The 19,631-nt window shown below is 41.1% G+C and overlaps 1 protein-coding gene across 1 annotated transcript; it reads right to left on the reverse strand.

The window, feature by feature from the left end:
* Positions 1-6,575: 6,575 nt before the first annotated feature.
* On the reverse strand, positions 6,576-14,122 carry npffr1l2 (neuropeptide FF receptor 1 like 2). The gene is made up of 3 exons (XM_029439872.1): positions 13,684-14,122; positions 11,939-12,038; positions 6,576-7,596 (listed from the first exon to the last, which is right to left on the reverse strand). Exons 1-3 carry the CDS (start codon positions 14,081-14,083, stop codon positions 6,576-6,578), a joined length of 1,521 nt encoding a protein of 506 aa, XP_029295732.1. The 5' UTR covers positions 14,084-14,122.
* Between the last annotated feature and the right edge of the window lie 5,509 nt (positions 14,123-19,631).

The raw sequence follows: 19,631 nt of genomic DNA on the forward strand, positions 1-19,631 counted from the left end.
TCATCCTGGAGGGAGAAATGCAAACACTGGGTTGATCTGTTGTCATCTTCTCCAGACGTTACGGGTGATGGAACAACATGTTTGTTTGTTTTGCGTTCATGTTTTTAAAGAGAATCACATTTTTTGTGTTATGACTTTGAGAAAACACCCCTGATCGCTTACCTGGAGGAATAAATCAATTAAACCACGCTGGTCAACGTGTGAAGAGGAGGATTAGTGGCCACAGGGAGTGGGGGGTTTAAGGGAGTACAAAGATTAAAGGAGGGATTTATCTGTATGCATTCATGTCCCTTAAATGTATGTTACTAACTCAGCATCCGGGGCATCATCGCTGGAGTTTCTGTATCTCATCTGGCAGGTTGCCACGGTTAAAGTCTGGATCATAAATCGTGGTCCTGCCTGACGTCCACGTTAATATATATTGTTTGGAGGCACCAGGAAGCTTTTGGACATCCTCCTGGATCCATCCATCCTGTACAGTCTAATGCCCGCTGAGACTAATGTGTAGTTTGTGACATTGGGCTTTATAAATACATTTGATTTGACCTTTAACAACAGCCTCTGATTGGTCAACAGCTTCGTCCCACTACATCATGGGATACACGCTGTAGCTAGGTTTCAGCTAACGGCTAACGTTAAAAAAAAAATATATATAGAATTAATATATAATATATATAATTAATATATATTAATTATATATATATAATATATTAATTAATTATATATATTATATATAATTAATATATATTAATATATATTAGTTATATATATATTATATATCATTAATATATATATATATATATATATATATATATAAGTAATATATTAATTATATAAAAGATAATTATAGTATTTTGTTGTTGTGGACAACATTGTTGAACATCTTCTGTGTTTACTTTTTGTCTCTAGTATTTTGTGTCTTTATGGTCGTCGGTTCTGTTTGGGCCCGTGTTATCAGGGTCCTCCTGGGCTTGTGCCCATAAAGCTTGTTTAATAATCCATCCATGTTTGCAGCGGCTCAGCATGATTTTATATTTAAAGGTTAACTCTATGCCCACACACGCCTAATACATGCATATTGTTGAGCGGGGACTCCCTGGAGACCTATACCGCCGAGTCCTGTGATTCTTCTGAAAGATGCTCTGAGATGGTGAAGAACATAATCCAACATGCATTTACATGGAGGATTGTGATGCCCACATTAAATGTAGAACATCACAATGAATGCATTCAAAAGTTACTTTCAGAAAGAAACTTAAAACAACTTGTTAGTGTAGTAATAAAGTATAAAGTCCTCTATAACTGGTTCTAAGCATACTGTTCAGTACCGCCCATGCACCTGAAGAAGTCTTTGAATGTGACTTTTGAAAAGGTGTAGGAACCATGAAGATGGGTTCATATCCACTTTCTTCAACGGGTTCACACATTCTAAAGGTCACATGTCAGCCCGGTGTGGAGCGCAGTCTGTCAGTGTCAGATATATTTCTGGTGGCACAGATATGACTGAAAGTGTGTCCAGCTGAGCCGACAGCCTGAGGGGAACATGAGTCGATGTCCGAGTGAGCTTCAATGGAACTGTAAGCTGTGTAACCGGTCCCTGTGACTGCAGACGAACCTCACCGTTAAAGATGGATCATGTAATTAAGTTTAGCCAACATAAATGTGTTCTGAGTTTGTCACACAGCAGTAAAATGTGTTTTGGGGTCTCGTATCGATACCGGTTCTTAGCGATTCTTGATTCTGATTCTTTGAGGGCGTCAACAGGTCACATGCTTACACCATTCATATGCACTTCATACAGTTTATTTATGGAACCTGTAGATTCAGTTCAGTTCCTTTTGGTTGTTATTGAATAGTATGATCAGCGGTGGGATGTAACTAAGTATATTTAGTCAGGTATTGTACTTATGTTAAGTACCTCAAAACTACTTAAGTTTTTCCATTTCCTGTTACTTCATTAATTATAATTAATATTGCTGTGAAAACATCTCTAAATGTTAAAAGATTGCACTTAAGACCTTTTGAGTGAAATGGTTATTTGGAAACTACAAGAAAAGGAACAACTGCACGCACGCACTTCTGCAGACTTTTGTTTTTTGAAATGACTTTTATATATTTTAAAAGAATTGCACCATGAGCCAAACATAGTCTGTTTCCTGTCTGTTTTTCTGTAGTGGATTAATAAAGTTGTATTGAATTGAATGATTAGAAACGTAGATGTGATATGTTCCCCTTGAAACGTGAAACAATGCAGTTTCCTAGTATCTGAACATTTTAGTGGGACGGTCTGGTCTTAAAGTTTGGTATGAGGATGTTAGCATACTGATGCTAACCTTTAGCTCAAAGCATGTGCCTTAGAGAGCCGGAGCAAAGCTGTTCCCTGTAAGATCTGAGAGAAGAGTTTTATAACCTCAGGAGACTGAACGGTCTCCACAGTGAAAGTGTGACCTCACATCTCATGTTGGGAGAAAGCCAGAGCAGCTCAGGAGAGATTAAAGGCCTTGATTGGATTTTTAATATAGCAATAAGAGTTAGGTGTTTATGTGATGGTGCAACACATCAGCCCAGATTTGCATGTACTGTTTAATTTATTTATTGATCAATATTCCTCTGCTGGGACACTACAGCTGCTGCGGGACGTTGCAACATTTACATTCCACATTTTAAAACGATATCTGTGGCTCATTGTCTTTAATTATCTTCAAAGTTTAGAAGCTGAACAGAGAAGCGTTTTATTTCCTCCAGAGCATTTCTCATACACGGTTTCACAACAACATCAATATTTGACCAACACATTTTAAGACTTCATTACAAAATGATCATTAATAGGAAAAAAACAACCACATCAGTAAATCCAGAGAAACAGAACATGAATATTACAGTTACAAGTTCAACAATACACAGAAGTCCAGGTTTGCAATGCAAGCCACGAACATATCGTGTACAACACAGTTTGTCTTCCTCCACAGCTGCTAAATAATTCATGTTGGGCACTGATCTGATTCAAATGAATCCAACAGTAACATTACAACCTACTGCACCACCAACAGCTGTTACACATGACACCTGAGCTTTACATTTACAATACACATTTAAATACTGCTGTTTTTCACTTGTTCACTGTCGTATAGTGAACAACAGCCATACTTACCCAACAAGGCACACTATCAACTCGTGACTGGGTTAATAATAATAATAATAATAATAATAATAATAATAATAATAACCCTGCACACAAGGCCACGACCCAGAAACATTCAAGTCCCACAGCGACACAAATATTACCACTTTAACATGTTTCAGAATAAACACTTATTTTATTATATAGTTATTTGGTTGTGGTTCTTGTACATAATCTGTACCGTGCACATGTTTTATATTTTTATATTTTATGTATCTGTCTTGCTGTAGTGTAGGGGTTCCCAAACGTTTCAGCCCGCGACCCCCAAAATAACGGTGCCAGAGACTAGCTGACCCCCCACTGTCCCCGGAGATGACTGAAACATAAGAGAACGTGCGCACAGGACGCGCGCACTAATAGGCGTATCCAAACACGAGCATAACGACAACACAAAATAACAGAACAGCCTGACCACCATGATATGAGTTTACATTACAGTTACTGTAAGACAAAAGAACATCTCAGTCAAGGTAATAGCCATAACCTGTAGCACTGAGTGAACATGTGAACATTGTTGCCACGCACATTTACAGTTTGGGAATTACTGTGTGTCAGCGTTAATCTCACCTCATGAGATGGGTGGGCACTATGTCCATTTCAACTCGCGCAGTCCAGCCATCCACTTTCCTCTTCACATGTTAAGTCTGTTCAATGTGTCAAATATGCAAGACAAATACGCTAGCCTTGTTAACCTGGGTCAGTCAGCTGGGACCCATGCTCCATCAGAAATAAGCGCACCTCGTCCCGCAGTTCATACCGGCGGCTGAGAACACTTCCCCGGGACAGCCACCTGACTTCTGTGTGGAACAGCAGGCCCTGATGCTCCGATCCCAGCTCATTACAGAGAGTGGCGAGCAGCCTGGTGTTGGGTGGACGTGATTTTATGTAGTTGACCATTTTTATCGCAGTCTCAAGAACACTTTAAGCTCTGGGTCGAGCGCTTTACTCGCAAGAGCTTCTCTGTGGAGAACACAGTGCGTAACGTGTACGTGGGGCGCCACTTGTAAGACTCTTGCTTTTAGTCCTTTCTTTCCCCCCAGCATTGCTGCAGCACCGTATGTGCACACACAGATGCACTCATCCCAAGACACTCCCTCTTCTTTTAGTTTGTTGTCAAGTTTTGTGAAAATGTCCTCGCCTGTGCTCTTAACCTCCAGCGGGGGCAAAACAGCATGTCCTCGTTAAGTTTCCCCTCAAAGCTGTTTCTGACGAAAACAAGCAGCTGGGCAGAGTTTGATACATCTGTGGATTCATGTAACTGCAAAGCATATTTCCCTTTCTTCACTCAATCAGCTGACACTTTATGTCCTGGGCCATGTCCGTGATGCGGCGGGACATGGTCCCGTCAGAGCGGCACTGCTTCTAGCTCCCGCGCCTGTTTATCCCCATGCATTGTCCGACTCATAGCATAGCAGCAGGTGTTATTAGGCTTTCCCCCGATTGTGTGTGGCTTTTTTTTGCCTGTGCAATTAAATATGCCACCTCATATGATGCCTTTTGAGCCATTATCTGCACTATTCTAAGTGCTTCTTATTCTGTTCTAGTTTAGTTCATTACTTTATTTGACAGGCACAGTGCACATTATATTATAATGGGTATTAGCATCTGTCGGCCTCAGGCAGGCAACAGTTAAAAGCAGATGTGAGGAATAAACACCAAAACAATAAGAACAGATGCAGAGCCTGCGTTACATAGAGACAGGTAGGTTGTGCAGTATGACAGTGACGTGTCCTTGAGGCTTCTTGTCTCACTGATGTTAACCATGTTAATGTCCACAACCTGTCAGACAGCACGTGATGTGCCGGAGGATCAGTGTTCATGAACATTTTGGATCCATTAGTGGACATGCAGTTTCAGTTTCAACAGTCCAGTCAACTTTTCTTTTTAACGTGTGACAGATTCAGTGATGCCAACGTGTTCAATACATTCAACACTACGAATATCTTCCAGGAACAACAATCAACACTGTTGCCTTCTGTCGGCTGTGAGAACCAGTCCTGTGACACAGACTTCATCTTCATCTCAGCAGATGCAGAAACATCACAAACCCCAGACAGGAACATATTACTGATGGCAACAACACGTGTAATTGTTCACATATGAAGTGAAATGATATTCTGAGATAGTTACTGTTGAAGAAAGGGTTGTAGATTATGTTTGAGAAGCCAAACACAAGTTATTTACAGTATTGTGAACACTGATGGAAGTTGAGGTAGCTGACCAACAGCTTTTATATGTTTTATAATGTGTAATACTGTACGGAGAGCTTACACTGACTGACATCTACAACGCTGTGGAGGTAGATATGTAACATAACATAATAACATGTATATTACAATAACCATCATATGACCGTTGTAAGCGTGATAAAGGAGGCATGTTGGAATGAGAAATGTGATGTTCTATATAAAGGTATCATAAACATGAAGCAACGTTTCATTTCCAGTTTAACAAGAACCTCAAACACATCCTTCAACAGTCGGATTGTTGTTATATAATAAGTACAATTGGGGTCACAAAATCACAAAAAGTCTTTCAGTGGGATCAGCTGGTAGAGCAGGCGCCCCGTGGCCCCCCCCCCCATGCTGAGTCCTGTTGTGACCACAGGAAGGGAAATATCCCAATTGACCAATCTGTCTGAGTGTTTCCCATTTCAAAGAGCGCAGCTTGGCGTTATGGCAGCGCAGAGAGGATGTTGTTTTCTTGACGATGTCGAAATCCGGAGCAAGATTGTGCAGGGCCCAAATATCTGTCGAGACCGAAGAGGTGTGTGTGTGTGTGTGTGTGTGTGTGTGTGTGTGTGTGTGTGTGTGTGTGTGTGTGCGCGCGTTCGTTCGTTCGTTGTTTAATTTCTTATATCCTTTGTGATTTAAAAATGACTGCATAATTGTATTTAATTAAAAATGATGAAGTACTTAAAGTTAAAATGCCGTTAGAAGTACACATTTACTCGGTCAAATGAAATGCATTACCTGTTAAAATGATGACAGCAGCTGTGCATGTGTTGTGTTCATTTAGTGCGCGTGCATTTGTAAATTAATTTAAGGTTCTAATGCTGGATGAAATAGAAATAGTTGGAAATTACAAATGTGTGTATCTTGCTATTGACATTTATTTGAGTTGCCTTGTAATATTTATTAATTCTCTGTTCTGTTTGTTTTCTATTCAAAAGGTTTTTCACCTAAATACCTGAGCATCACGTGTAATTACCTCGTCTGAGGAGGAAAACACAGCAATTTGGTCTTTGAGTGAAATCCAGTTAAAAAACCTTTCCAGTAGGGAAGCTGCACATTTAGAAAATAACTTGACACCAATTATACAATAAGCCCAGGGTACATGGGGCCACGTTCAGTGGTTTCATCATATTATGGCTTCATTGGTTCATGTCTGGCCATCATTGTGCACACTCGGATATCCACGCCTGATGCACTGAAGCTGCCCGTTGACCAACCCTCTCTGACCCCTCAGCATTACTGCCTTTCTTATGTACCACTGTCATTTCTAACCCTTGATCTGGAAGACTTCCCCCTGAGTGGACTGCCACACACGCCACCTTTACACTCTTATCCACGTCTGCTATTTCATTCAACTGGTTGATGTTATGGACTCGATTTCTCAGCCCCAAAACAAAATGATTGTGAGTGTTAGTGACATCTTTGCAGTCCATCCCTCTACAAGGTGCTTGCACAGACTTGTCTTTCCTGCCCCACATGGCCGTCCTGCTCCACAGCTGGCACTGGATGAGGCAACAGAAGGGCCTGGACTTGCACATCGCCTGGAAGCCCCTCTTAAAGTTCTCATTGTAGTAGCCGTAGATGATGGGGTTGATGCTGGAGTTGGAGAAAGCCAGCCAGTGGGCGAAGGGGAAGATGTAGCTGGCCAGTAGTTCCAGCTGGTCTCTGTCCAAGCCTCCGTAGTCGGTCATCATCATGAGGGTCCACAGTGGTAACCAGGACAGCATGAAAAGCAAAGCCACCAGGATGAGCATCTTTATCACCTTCATCTTTTTCTGAGAAATCATTGGCTGACCAGCTCTTCTGCCGCCAACCTGGACTGTGGCGTTGGCCTGCTGCGGTTCTCTGTTTGCAATCACCGAAGAACACAGTTTGGCTCCGATACAGCCGTACATCAGTGTGATGATGGTGAGCGGCACCAAATAGATGTTAGTAAACAGAACCGACGTGTAGACCTTTCTCATCTGAGGGGTGGCAAAGTTTTCGGAGCAGGTGTACAGGGCGGCCGTGTTGTTGAAGTCATTGTTGTACACGGTGTTGTGGAAAGGAACTTTCTCCACAGTCAGTGCCACAGCAGCAGGACACATGAGCACCACCGCCAGCAACCAGATCAACCCGATGGCTGCCTTTGCAACAAATACAGTCGGCTTGGGTTGTAGAGGGTACACAATACAGCGAAACCTGGAGTAGATAAGAAGGAACATTGCCAAACATTAGCTTTATGGCAGACATAAACAAAAGAAGAATATTTATCTTTAACTAACTGAAGTTTAATCTTCCAATAATGTTTTACATTGTTTATTTCATCTTTAAAATCATCAAACTCTCAAACTAAAATGTATTTTCCTTTGGGACACCATGAAATTGACATTTATGGTACATTTTAAGACACATTTGGTGTTGATATCCATGTTTCCCTCAGGATACATTTTAATATCTTTGGTGATCCTAACGTTTCATCTGGCGCAGGGGTGGGCAATTATCTTCCATTGGGCCACATGAACAACAGAAAATAATGTGGAGGGCCGGGCCAAAAGGCTGAACTCAATTCTGCATAATATTAATTGTATTTCTTTATAAAAAGCAGTAAATAGCATTGTTTTGACACGCTGGTAAGAGTATATGTTATAGTTAAGCAATGAAAAAGTGAGGTTGCCTTACAACAAATATCATTTATTCAAACAATGGTAAACAAAATGTGAACGTTTTATTTACCATTTGTGACGCATATTAGTGAACATCTTCAGCCACATTCACTACAAAACACATTTTGAGTTTCATATAGTGTTGGAAAGTTGTGTAAAGTTTCTTAGCATTCTAAAGACATCAACATATTGTCTTTGTGCTCCAAACATTAAACAAGATACATCTTGAACTGTCACTGAACATCACTGAACTGTGATTTTGAGAAAAAGGCTTCCAAAGAAAGTGTCCCAGTTCACTGCTAGTGCCTTTACATGCCTACATTTGTAGTCTAACCACCTCATTTGGTGTTTTTGAGTTCTTTGTTCTTGTTCAGTGAGAGACATCTAGTCTCTGCTGGGCTTTAACGAGTGCATCAAAGTCAGGTTGAATGTCTGAGGTGGAGATGCGAAGCACAGCTGACAGATGATCATCAGTGAGACTTCATTATTGAAAATGTTTGTTCACATATGTAAGAGCCAAAGAGAGCCAACATCTTCTGAGCATGTCTCCTCATGTTTGGAAAGTTCTCCTCCAGCAGAGATCCCGACTTAAAGTGCTCTGCCAGTACTGCATCAGACTGCAGGTCAATGAGTTCCAGCTGAACATCACTGGGTGCATTATCCACACTGCAGGTGAAGGGAGAGGAACTCATGTGCATTTCATCCTCGATTGTTCTGAGATCTTCAAATCTGCCATCCAGTCGTCATCTGAGAGCTCTGGGAAGTCTTTGACTTTCTTCTCACAAAACTCTCGAATCTCTGCTCTCAGGTCCCAAACTCTTTTTAGCACTTTGCCCAGGCTGAGCCATCTGACAGCTGTGTGGTGGCCGATGTCACGATGTCTCAGTCTCATGCTCCTCCAAAAGTGCGACAAACTGTCTGTGGTTCACTGCCCGTGCCCTGATGAAGTTTACTATTTTAGTAACATCAATAACATGGTTAATTTTTAGCACTGACTTGCACAACACATGTTTGTGTATAATGCAATGCAAAAATACCTATTTCTGATCTGGGTCCATTTCAGTCACTTTATCTTGCATACGTTTCAAAAGTCCGACATTTTTCCCTGTAAGACTTGGACAACCGTCCGATGTGACACCTGCCAGTCTGTCCCATTTCAGTCCCAGCGTGTCCGTACACACATTTACCTCGGACATCACAGCTCTCGTCCAAAGCCAAGGAGAAAAAGTCAAAACTTGCTACTTCACGTTGCAGCTGAGACTCCAGATTCCCCGCAATGTCCTCGATCCTTCTCGTCATGGTTCGCCTGGACAGTGGAACTTGCTCAAATGCTTCTTTTTCTTCAGGGCACATTAGTGCTGCAGAGTCCACCATGCACTCTTTGACAAACTCCCCCTCAGAGAATGGCTTACTGTTTTTAGCGACTTTGTGGGATATCACAAAGCTGGTCTCGGTTGCTGCATCCCTGGATGTGTGAAGCTTGGTAAAAAAGCCTTGCTGCTTCTGCAGATTAGCAAAGCTTCCGATGTTCGCGCCCTTTCAGCATCAGTCAAGTTTTTGTATTTCTGCGCGTGTTTCTGTTTCGTCTCGTAATGTCGACTCAAATTGTAGTCCTTAAACACACGGCTTTACCTCCGACTTCAGTAAATAAATACTTAGCAGTCCAATGTTTGTTGAACCCCTGCATTCAGCATCTACCTTTCTTGTTTTAGCACGAGCGGACTTTTTTTGAGGGGTAAGGTAAGGTCGTCTTGTGACCTGATTGTGACAACGATTTTGACGGCTAGCCGGCCAGTATTACTTGTAGCTGTTCACGTGCGTGGTGCGCGCGTACGTAAATAAAGAAAAACAGCACGCTTTTCAAAATAATAGCAACACAGTTAGAAAGTTATTTACACCATGCACGCAATACAATGGTGTTGCTTTTATTTTGAAAATGGTGCTGTTTAAAAATATATATATATACTTTTTCATATATGTTATAATTTACGATCAGACCTGGGCATTGTACGGGGGCCAGATGTGGCCCGCGAGCCGTACAATGCCCAACAATACAATGTTTCCATGTCAACTGCAAACAGATTGCTGAGCAGCTCATGCGCAGTCGGGAACACAGCGGTGGAGATGTTTGTCAGTGTTTGGAAACACGTAGTGACCAAAGTTTCCTGCTGCATCCAAGTCTCCCACAGTCAGCTCGCCTCTCACTGCATCATACATGTCTGTGATCACACGGCCCTGAAGCTGCAGGTTTAACAGTGAGATGCTTCGTTATGTCGCACAAACAGGCCAGCTCACATCGTCCCAGAGATCTGTGCTGTGTTTCCCTTTGCTTCCAAAAACGGCCAGATTTCTTCACGCACCTCGAAAAATCTATTCATCCCTTTCCCTCGACTGAGCCATCGCACCGCCATGTTCAGAATGTATCTCCTCATGAAAAGACTTACATTGTCTCTTATAAAGTTTCCTGTCTATGTTACGGTGCTTATTACATGTTCCATCTCCAGAGCTTTACAACACAGCGCTTCCTGGTGTATGATGCAGTGATACACCGTCAGCTCACCTGCACAGTACTCCCGCTGCATCTTCTCCCGCATCCTGTACTAATTCGCTCTTTTCATCACATGGCAACCCTAACCCTAACCCTGCATTAGATAGATAGATACTTTATTCATCCCGAGGGAAATGTAGGCATCCAGTAGCTTAAAAGACATTATACATTTATTAATGTATAATGGATACGGAGTAAGGATCACATGTTAAAGTGGTCGAGATATGTGACGTGTATTTCGGTGTCCACACTACTTTGTTTGGGTCACATTTGATTGTGATGTGAAAGCAGCCTCAGAGCCCCACAACTGTAATAAGGATACCGAGGAACTAGCAAACACACAACCTTCTTTTGTTCATCCCTCACAAGAAACCTGTTCTCTCTGCTGCCCTCAGGTAGCTGCACCAGCAGACTGAGACACAGTTATTTCCCCAAAGCTATAAGACTCCTAAATAATAATCACACGCACACAAACACACAAAGCACGCAATCCAACCCCGGTGCAATATGATCAATTACATTGAATGCATCTTTTATTGTTTTTCTTAATGCATGTATATAATTCTTACTGCTTTTTATAGTTTACTATTTTATTTCATTTTACATATTTTATTTATTTATACTTGTATAACCGGAGTAAACAGTAAACATCTTATTTATTACACATTCTGTTTTGTTCTATATTTTGGTTATTTGTATCTGTAAATACAATTTCATCTCGTTCTGTTAAGCACTTTGTAACTGTGCTTTGAAAAGTGCTGTACAAATATAGTTGATTTATATTATCATTATTATTATTATTATTATTAACATATCATTTTGTATTTAAATATATATTTAATTGATCTATAAACGTTATTAATTGTATTATCATTTACGTTTTAATTAATTTCTTTCTCCTTGTCGCACGTTTCTGCACAGTTGAGCGTACACACTTTAGTACATGCACACGAGCTCAACACAAAGCTCACACTAATAAAAACAACTATTCTGCACCATATTCAAATCTTAGGGCCAGACAAAAGAGGAAGATGTTTTTTTATTTTGCATTTTGAGAATAAAGTTGAAATGATGATAATGAAGTCGAACTTTCAGTATATGCGCTAGTAATAGTTTGATTAATTCTCATGAATTCAACGTTTATTCTAGATATTTGGACGTTATTCTCAAATTGCAAGATAATGAAAAATCTTCTTCCTCTCATTTTTTCACCTCATGCTTGGCCTTAAAATCTTGCGTACTTTGTTATGTCCTGTGTTACTGTCCATCTAGTTTGTCACCTGTTCTTACTGCCTCATTGCACTAGTAAAGGGGGAAACAACAAATTCACCTTTCCACAGCGATGGCCACCAGGGTGAAGACTGATGCAGAAACAGACATTCCCTGCACAAAGCCGCTCGTCTTGCACACGATGTTAGAAAAGGACCAACCTGTTGACAAAGTGACAAACGCTCAAGAAAGTGGCTGCAGCACAGTGGGAACACAGTGACGTCATTATCACTCCTGGAGGATTGTTCAGAAATCTGTTGTCGTGCTCTACCATCCTCCAGGTCCTTTGGGGGAGTTTTTGGAGGAATTGGACGTTCTCCTTTCCAACATCCCTGAACATGGATGTTGGAAAGGATGTGAAACGGCCCTCCGCTCGTACTTCTCGGTGACTTCAACATCCAGTCAGAGTCAAAGGACTTAATATCTCTCCTGTCTCTCCTGGCTTTACATCTCTGATCACTTTTTCATATCTACTCTCTCCCCCTCTCCCAATCTAACAAACTTATCTCCCCGAAAACTGTACCCCTCCGTTGTAACCTCCGCTCCCTCTTTCCCTCTTCTCTTGACCCAGCTGTGCTCTTGGCCCTCCCTTCTCCTGACTCCTTCTCACTCATGCTTGCCAACTCATGCTTGCCAACTCTGCCACAGACACTCTTCTCTCTACTCTGTCCAGACCCCTCCAGCTCCCTGGTTGGATGACTCTGTGCGTGCTAACAGAACCATCCTACAGGGAGCTGAAAGAAAATGGCTGAAATCAAAACACTCTTCTCTCCTCTGTCTCTTCTTCTATTTCAGAAGCAAAAAAGCACTTTCTTCCAACTAAAAATTCAATCCTCTTTCTCCAACCCCAAAAAACGTTTCTCTATCTTCTCCACCCTCCTCAACCCGCCCAGTCCCCCATCTCCTTCTTCCCTCCTACCGTCCCACTTTGTCAACTACTTTGTATAAGAGATAGATGACATACACTCTTAATTTTCTGACTTACCGCATAAAATCAACTGTTCACCATCCACATCACTTCCCCCCACTCTTATTTCTTTCTCCCCCCTCTCTTCAAATGAAGTTCTATCTCTCGTTACCTCCACCACCTGCCCTCTGGACCCCATCCCCTCTCACCTTCTCCAGTCTATTGCTCCTGACCTCCTTCCTTTTCTCACCCATCTCATCAACACTTTAACATCTGGTTGCTTTCCAAACAATCTTAAGGAGACAAGAGTGAACCCTCTCTGAAAGAAACCCTCACTCGATCCTTCTGAAGTCAGACCTGTCTCTCTTCGTTCTTTTCTTTTCAAAGCACTTGAGCGTGCAGTCTTTAATGAACTCTCGTCTTACCTTCACCAGAACAACCTTCTCGATCCGCACCAATCTGGTTTCAAGGCAGGCCACTCAACTGAGACTGCCCTCCTCGCTGTCACTGAGGAACTTCACGCTGCTAGATCAGCCTCCCTCTCCTCTGTTGTCATCCATCAGGACATTTCTGCTGCGTTTGACACAGTGAACCACCAGATCCTCCTCAACACCCTCCAAGAACTGGGAGTCTCAGGCTCTGCTCTCTCTCTGCTCGAATCCTCCCTAAAGGGTAACTTGGAGAGGGGCTCTGTTGGACCCTTGTCAACTCACCACCGGGGTACCCCAGGGCTCCGTCCTGGGTCCGCTCCTCTTTTCTCTGTACACCAACTCAATTGGCTCTGTCATTCACTCTCATTGCTTCTCCTATCACAGCTACAGCTCTGAAAACTAACATCCCTACAACTAACTTGTGGCAGTCAGGAGTTTGGCAGACGGGAGCACTTCTGGCGGTTTTACCTGTGATGAGATTGTCCACCAGTGTTATAGGGATGCAGAAGAGGCCCACCAGTATGTCACTGACAGCCAGGTTGAGGATGAAGAGATTGGTGACTGTGCGCATACGTCGGTTTTCCAGTACGATGAGACACACCAGGCTGTTCCCCACCATACACAGCAGGAAGAGGAATGAGTAGGCCAGGATGTAGAGGACAGACACACACAGAGAGTGCTGATAGTAGGGCAAGAAGGTAGTGGAGATGTCTGCAGCGCCATCGAGGCTGGTGTTTATAGCGGCCGCTGTGGTGTCTGATCCCTCCTCCGTCCCCTCCTCCAACACATTGTCCATTCTTCGGATGAAGCAACGCTGCGGGGAAATCAAAGTGACAAAAGAGATTATTTTAGAGGTGTGTAAAATCATGAGCCAGCCCTAATTAACAGCATTATTAAAAGGATGACCAGAGAAGGCTCCATATCATGATTTATTGGGAGAAACCAAATAAGTGTGTCAGACATTCAGCACCTCTTTATGGCACAAATTAACCACATTTTCCCGCTAACTGCGATGATTTGATTGTCGAATCAGGCTCCTCAGATCAAATCGTCCATTATTTGGGGACACCCCTAGATCACTAGTCGGAATCTTTTGTTATTACGGTATATTGTTTTAGATTGCGTGTCACCAACCTCGTTCAGCAGGGGCTTATTGGATTGTTTGGAAGGCTACAGAACGTTTAAACGTTATTAAGTTAATACTCTGCCAAACCTACAAACTTTAGAGCGAGATCTGCTGGAGCAACGCGTTCACCCCCAACGGAGGGGCGTCGGTGGACCTCAGGGAGAACCAAAGAGGACTCTGGTACAGAACCCCATTTTATTAGTATTGGTACTTGAAAGTATCGACAGTGAATGACCGTATTCATGAGTTGTGTCGATGTGCAACAGGGAACTACTCGCAGTTAAGCTGGCGTTGTAGGAGTGGGGACCGAGCAGCCGTTCATCGTCTGGATGGATCACAGGAACCTGATTTACATTCAATCCGCCAAGAGACTAAATTCCCGACACATCTGTACTTGAATACTTTATTAGTTGGAACAATGTTTGGGCTGCGACTGTTTCACAAGAACACAAGTTCCTCCCAAAGATCTCTGTACTGTTCGCTCTTTAAGGAAGGCTCCTGCGTACCATTGGTGGTACGTGGACCACAGCTTTATGAATCACTGCATTAGCCTCTTAGTGCACTTACATCTCTATTGACACATATGTTTCAGCTCACAGAGTGATTCCCCGTACATCAGCCCCGTAATATTCTGCTTCCATATAATCCTTCAGATGTATAGACGAGGATGTGCATGTGTTTCTCTTCTCCACCTCGAATATGTGTTTCATGTGTTTCAGGTAAAAACATGTGTAAGACAGTTTAAGGGAGTTTAAAGCAGTTTAACCTCCTAAAATGTGGACGGGCCGTCATGTGTTTCTTTACATTTTCAGAGAGGTTGTATCTTGCCCTGTGTTGTTTACAGTCCACCATGCTGGATGTGGTACCCAATGCCATAGAAAGCTTAGAATCGCGTCTATTTAGCGAGCAAAACGGTTTTGAGATCACAATCACAACAGCAGGTACATTCAGCGTTTCAAACTAGCAAGCAAATCAATAATAAGCCAACAAAAACACTCTTGTGTCATTGCAGAGGTCCTATATATCGATTCCAGTAAAAAACATAGTGATCTTGAACATTGTCACATCGATAAATATCCATGAACAGCTGTTGCAATCTTTGAAATCAGCTGATTGATGTGTGTTATTTTACTGTTTATACAGAGACCGGCCTCTAAGCGTTCGATTGACACTTCATTTGAGCCAATCGGAGCTTCCATGCGTTATCTACAGCCATCAAGAGCCAATGAGTGTCAACTTGATAAGGAAGTGCCAGCCCTCTTCTTTTGTTTACAGACGGAGCCAGCTGCAGCCGAGTCTCCCGGTGACTTACGTATCTTGTAGCCAATGAACTGCTGAACAAGACAATATGCTACTTCAATGTTTTTACAAATGTTATTTAATTATTTTTATTGTATTTATTATTAAGTTCAGAAAGAAAAGAAAAAAAATACAAACAATGTGTTTATACTTACTCTGTGTCATTACTACTGACAGGGAATATGAGTATATAATAGTTATTTATGAAATAAATATGATGTGTTTTTGTTCTGAAATGTGAACCTGAACTTGGTAACACTTGGTGCTGTGTGTTCCAGCTCGGGACTACCAGCTATACCCATCTTCAGGCATCTTTTTCAACAACAAACTTCAGGCAGAGTTTATTTTCTGCAAATTCAGTATATTCAGACCACTATTACTCAGTGCCAGAAGCACTTGGAGTGATTCTTCACTGTTTTACAAGAACAATAAGAGAGTTATCTTTTGAATGAGACCAAAATCATCTGGTGCAAATGGTTGAAGAGCAACTTTCAATTTACTTTGGATATGTCGTTTGTAGGTATTTCGGGTAAATTCACCCACACTGTAAGAGTGAGATAGTAAAGTCGGCTATATTTTCTGAACTCTTAACCCTTTCATGCATTGAGGTCACTACAGTGGACCGCTATTCAAAAGCTGTTTTATTGTATATGCGTGGGTTTCAATGGTATAGTTGCACATCAGCCACTAAAGTGAAGGCTATTGCATCATCCCATACACTGCTACTCAGTTGCAAGCTGTTGTAAATGTAAGAGACATTTCTCAAAACCAAGATGGCCGACAGACAGCCAGAATCTTCCAGTCGCTCATCACTACCTTGCCAATCCTTCTATGGAAAGAGACCCGTGCAGTTATAAAAAAAATTGGTGACATCAAGAAGCAACTAAGGAATCATATAATTCATAAATTGTCAAAGTATTGATTTTATATTTGGGAGGAATAAACTACAATATTGCTACTGTTGTTCTTGAAAAAACTTAATCTGCAGTAACTGTTTTGGCTGTAATTCCATTTATTTATGTTATTAGATGCAATTTGAAGTTTTTGCATTTTCTTTATATTTTGCATGCAGTGTCTTGTGGCTTTGTGCCCTCGGTGCTTTGCCAATTCTCATAGAAGATAGTCTTCTCCAATGAAGGATCTTGTTATTAGTGTCACACTCCCCTCAGTTCTTAAGAGTTCACTGTGAGGATCTTGTTATTAGTGTCCTACTATCCTCACTTCTTAAGAGTTCAATATACACTGACCAATAATATTAACGCAACACTTTTCTTTTTGCTCCCATTTTATGTATGCACATTTTATTTATATATACATATCATTTTATAGTTTTCACATCTTTATATATAATTGTATTAATTTGTTTACATATAAATAAATCTTGTTTTTAGCAATAAAAACACTTTACTGAGGCGGTCATAATTCATGCATGACAGGGTTAACTCCTAAAACCCGCCATTTAAAAAAATATATTTTCATTTTTAAATAATAAACAACAATTTCTAAATACACAGCAGACTTTTTATGGGAGCGTGAATAGTTTTAAGTACTTTAAGTATTTTCGCTCTTTCAGTTTTGTTGAAAGAAAAGACAGTTTGACAGGTTCAACAAAGGAATGCTGAAAAAAATAACAGTGGAAATAATATTTTAATTTAATTTAATTTACTGTAAACTATCGTTTCACTTCTGGAAAAGCATGCAGCAGTAACATCAGCATTCTGTGGGGAGAACAGACGCTCGCCCGCTGTTTGGATATGTATAAATGTATAAATGTATAAGAAACATAATAATCCTACCTGTGTGGTTGCAGACGCTCTTTAACTCGCAGTTATCGACTGTAGAAAATAACACATACAAACAAAAGAAAAGAACAAAGCTTCGTCTGCTGCTCTCCAGATAGTCTAACACTTTACAGCGCAGCAAGCATCAATAATAAAGTTAAAAAGTCCTATTTTATAATTATACATTCATCCAGAGTTCATGGAGTCAGACTGAAGGTCCGCTGCCGGTGAGCCTCGCGCCGCTGTGACTGCTCCGCGTGAGGAGGAGACCTGGAACAGCTGTTAACGTCAGGGCACCTTTATAGTCTCGAGCAGCTTAACAACACTTTCCTAAGGGATCTCTAATAGTGACGCAGTAACTGCACGAAGTTGTGTAAAATCAGTGACATTGATGAATTTTGAGCAGATTATTTAATGTGAATATTGCATCAGAGATCACGTCCCATGTTATTTTTAGGAACTTTTAATACAATTATCTGTCCGTGTGATGGAAATGTCCATATGTGTAAGAAATCCTGTGTTTTAAATTATTTGCAAATAACAAACTGCTGGTGTCTCACTGAATGTCCATGATGACAATAATGTCCTGAGTTATACTATATATATATGTATATATATATATATATATATATATATATATATATATATATATATATATATATATATATATATATATATATATATATATATATATATACATATATATATGTTTAAAAAAAGGGAAGGGAAAGAAAAGGAGAGACCCTTCCCGGAGGCAGCCCGGGGCCCCCTCTGGAGCCAGGCCCAGAGGGAGGGCCCGACAGCGAGCGCCTGGTGGGGTTTGAAATGATGCACCTCCAAATCTGAGGCCATGGCTCTCAGCAGGAAGCCGGTGGATTGCCTACTCCGGGTAGGGAATGAGCCCTTACCCCAAGTGAAGGAGTTCAAGTACCTCGGGGTCTTGTTCGCGAGTGAGGGGACGATGGAGCGAGAGATTGGCCGGAGAATCGGAGCAGCGGGGGCGGTATTACAGTCACTTTACCGCACTGTTGTGACGAAAAGAGAGCTGAGCCAGAAGGCAAAGCTCTCAATATACCGGTCGATCTTCGTTCCTACCCTCACCTATGGTCATGAAGGTCATGACCGAAAGAACGAGATCACGGGTACAAGCGGCCGAAATGTGTTTCCTCAGACGGGTGGCGTCTCCCTTAGAGAGAGGGTGAGAAGCTCAGCCATCAGGAGAGACTCGGAGTAGAGCCGCTGCTGCTTTACGTTGAAAGGAGCCAGTTGAGGTGGTTCATCTAGTAAGGAGCCACCTGGGCGCCTCCCAGGGAGGTGTTCCAGGTACAGCTGGGAGGAGACCCCGGGGAAGACCCAGGACTCGGTGGAGAGATGATATCTCCTCACTGGGAACGCCTCAGGATCCCCCAGTCGGAGCTGGAGGATGTGGCCCGGAGAAGGGAAGTCTGGGGTTCACTACTGGAGCTGCTGCCCCCGCGACCCGATCCCGGATAAGCGGTAGACGATGGATGGATGGATGGTAAATAAATATACGGATGTATAAATATTATAATTACACAAATACATATAACATGTATATATTCAATGTCTCATTTAATTTGTGATTAATTTATTTACTGTAACATGAGGCATTAAATAACATAATTATTCTTTTATTTAAACATGACACACTGAATAAATGAAAGTACATATAAATAAAAATATATATGTAGATAAGTAATATTTTAATAAATGCATAAGTAAATAAATATACAAATATGTAAACATCTAAATAAATAAATAAATAAATACATTTAACATTAATATATTTGATGTCTTGTGAACCTTTGTGGCATTAAATAACAATAAAAATATTAAATACAATTATTTCTTTTGTCATAGGTGTAAGCATTTAATTATATAATTAGCTATGTATTTATGTACTTAGTTTCAACCTTTTAACACCAAATATAACACTATGGATATATGAAAGTATACTTAAATAAACAGAATTATAAATGTGTGAATAACTGAATAAATATACAAATGAATTAAAAACAAAATACAAATGAATAAATAAAACAATATATACGAATGTGTAAATATGTAACTAAATACACAAATACATGTTACAGTATTTGAGCACAGTATCTGAATTAAAAGTAGAAGAGCAAGGCAGTTTTAGAAGTAGTAATATTATTCAGAAATTTACAAAATTGTCAGAGGAATGT

The sequence above is a fragment of the Cottoperca gobio genome, chromosome 9, assembly GCF_900634415.1.
Source record: "Cottoperca gobio chromosome 9, fCotGob3.1, whole genome shotgun sequence".
NCBI lineage: Eukaryota > Metazoa > Chordata > Actinopteri > Perciformes > Bovichtidae > Cottoperca > Cottoperca gobio.

What these genes read in the sequence shown, in the direction of transcription:
- npffr1l2 (XM_029439872.1), bottom strand. Translation starts at nt 14,083, where the DNA reads ATGATTTTACACACCTCTAAAATAATCTCTTTTGTCACTTTGATTTCC. An exon ending in GGTGGACAATCTCATCACAG is followed by an intron (nt 12,039 to 13,683) that starts GTAAAACCGCCA and finishes CTTTGTCAACAG; the next exon opens with GTTGGTCCTTTTCTAACATC. An exon ending in GTGGCCATCGCTGTGGAAAG is followed by an intron (nt 7,597 to 11,938) that starts GTGAATTTGTTG and finishes TATCTACTCCAG; the next exon opens with GTTTCGCTGTATTGTGTACC.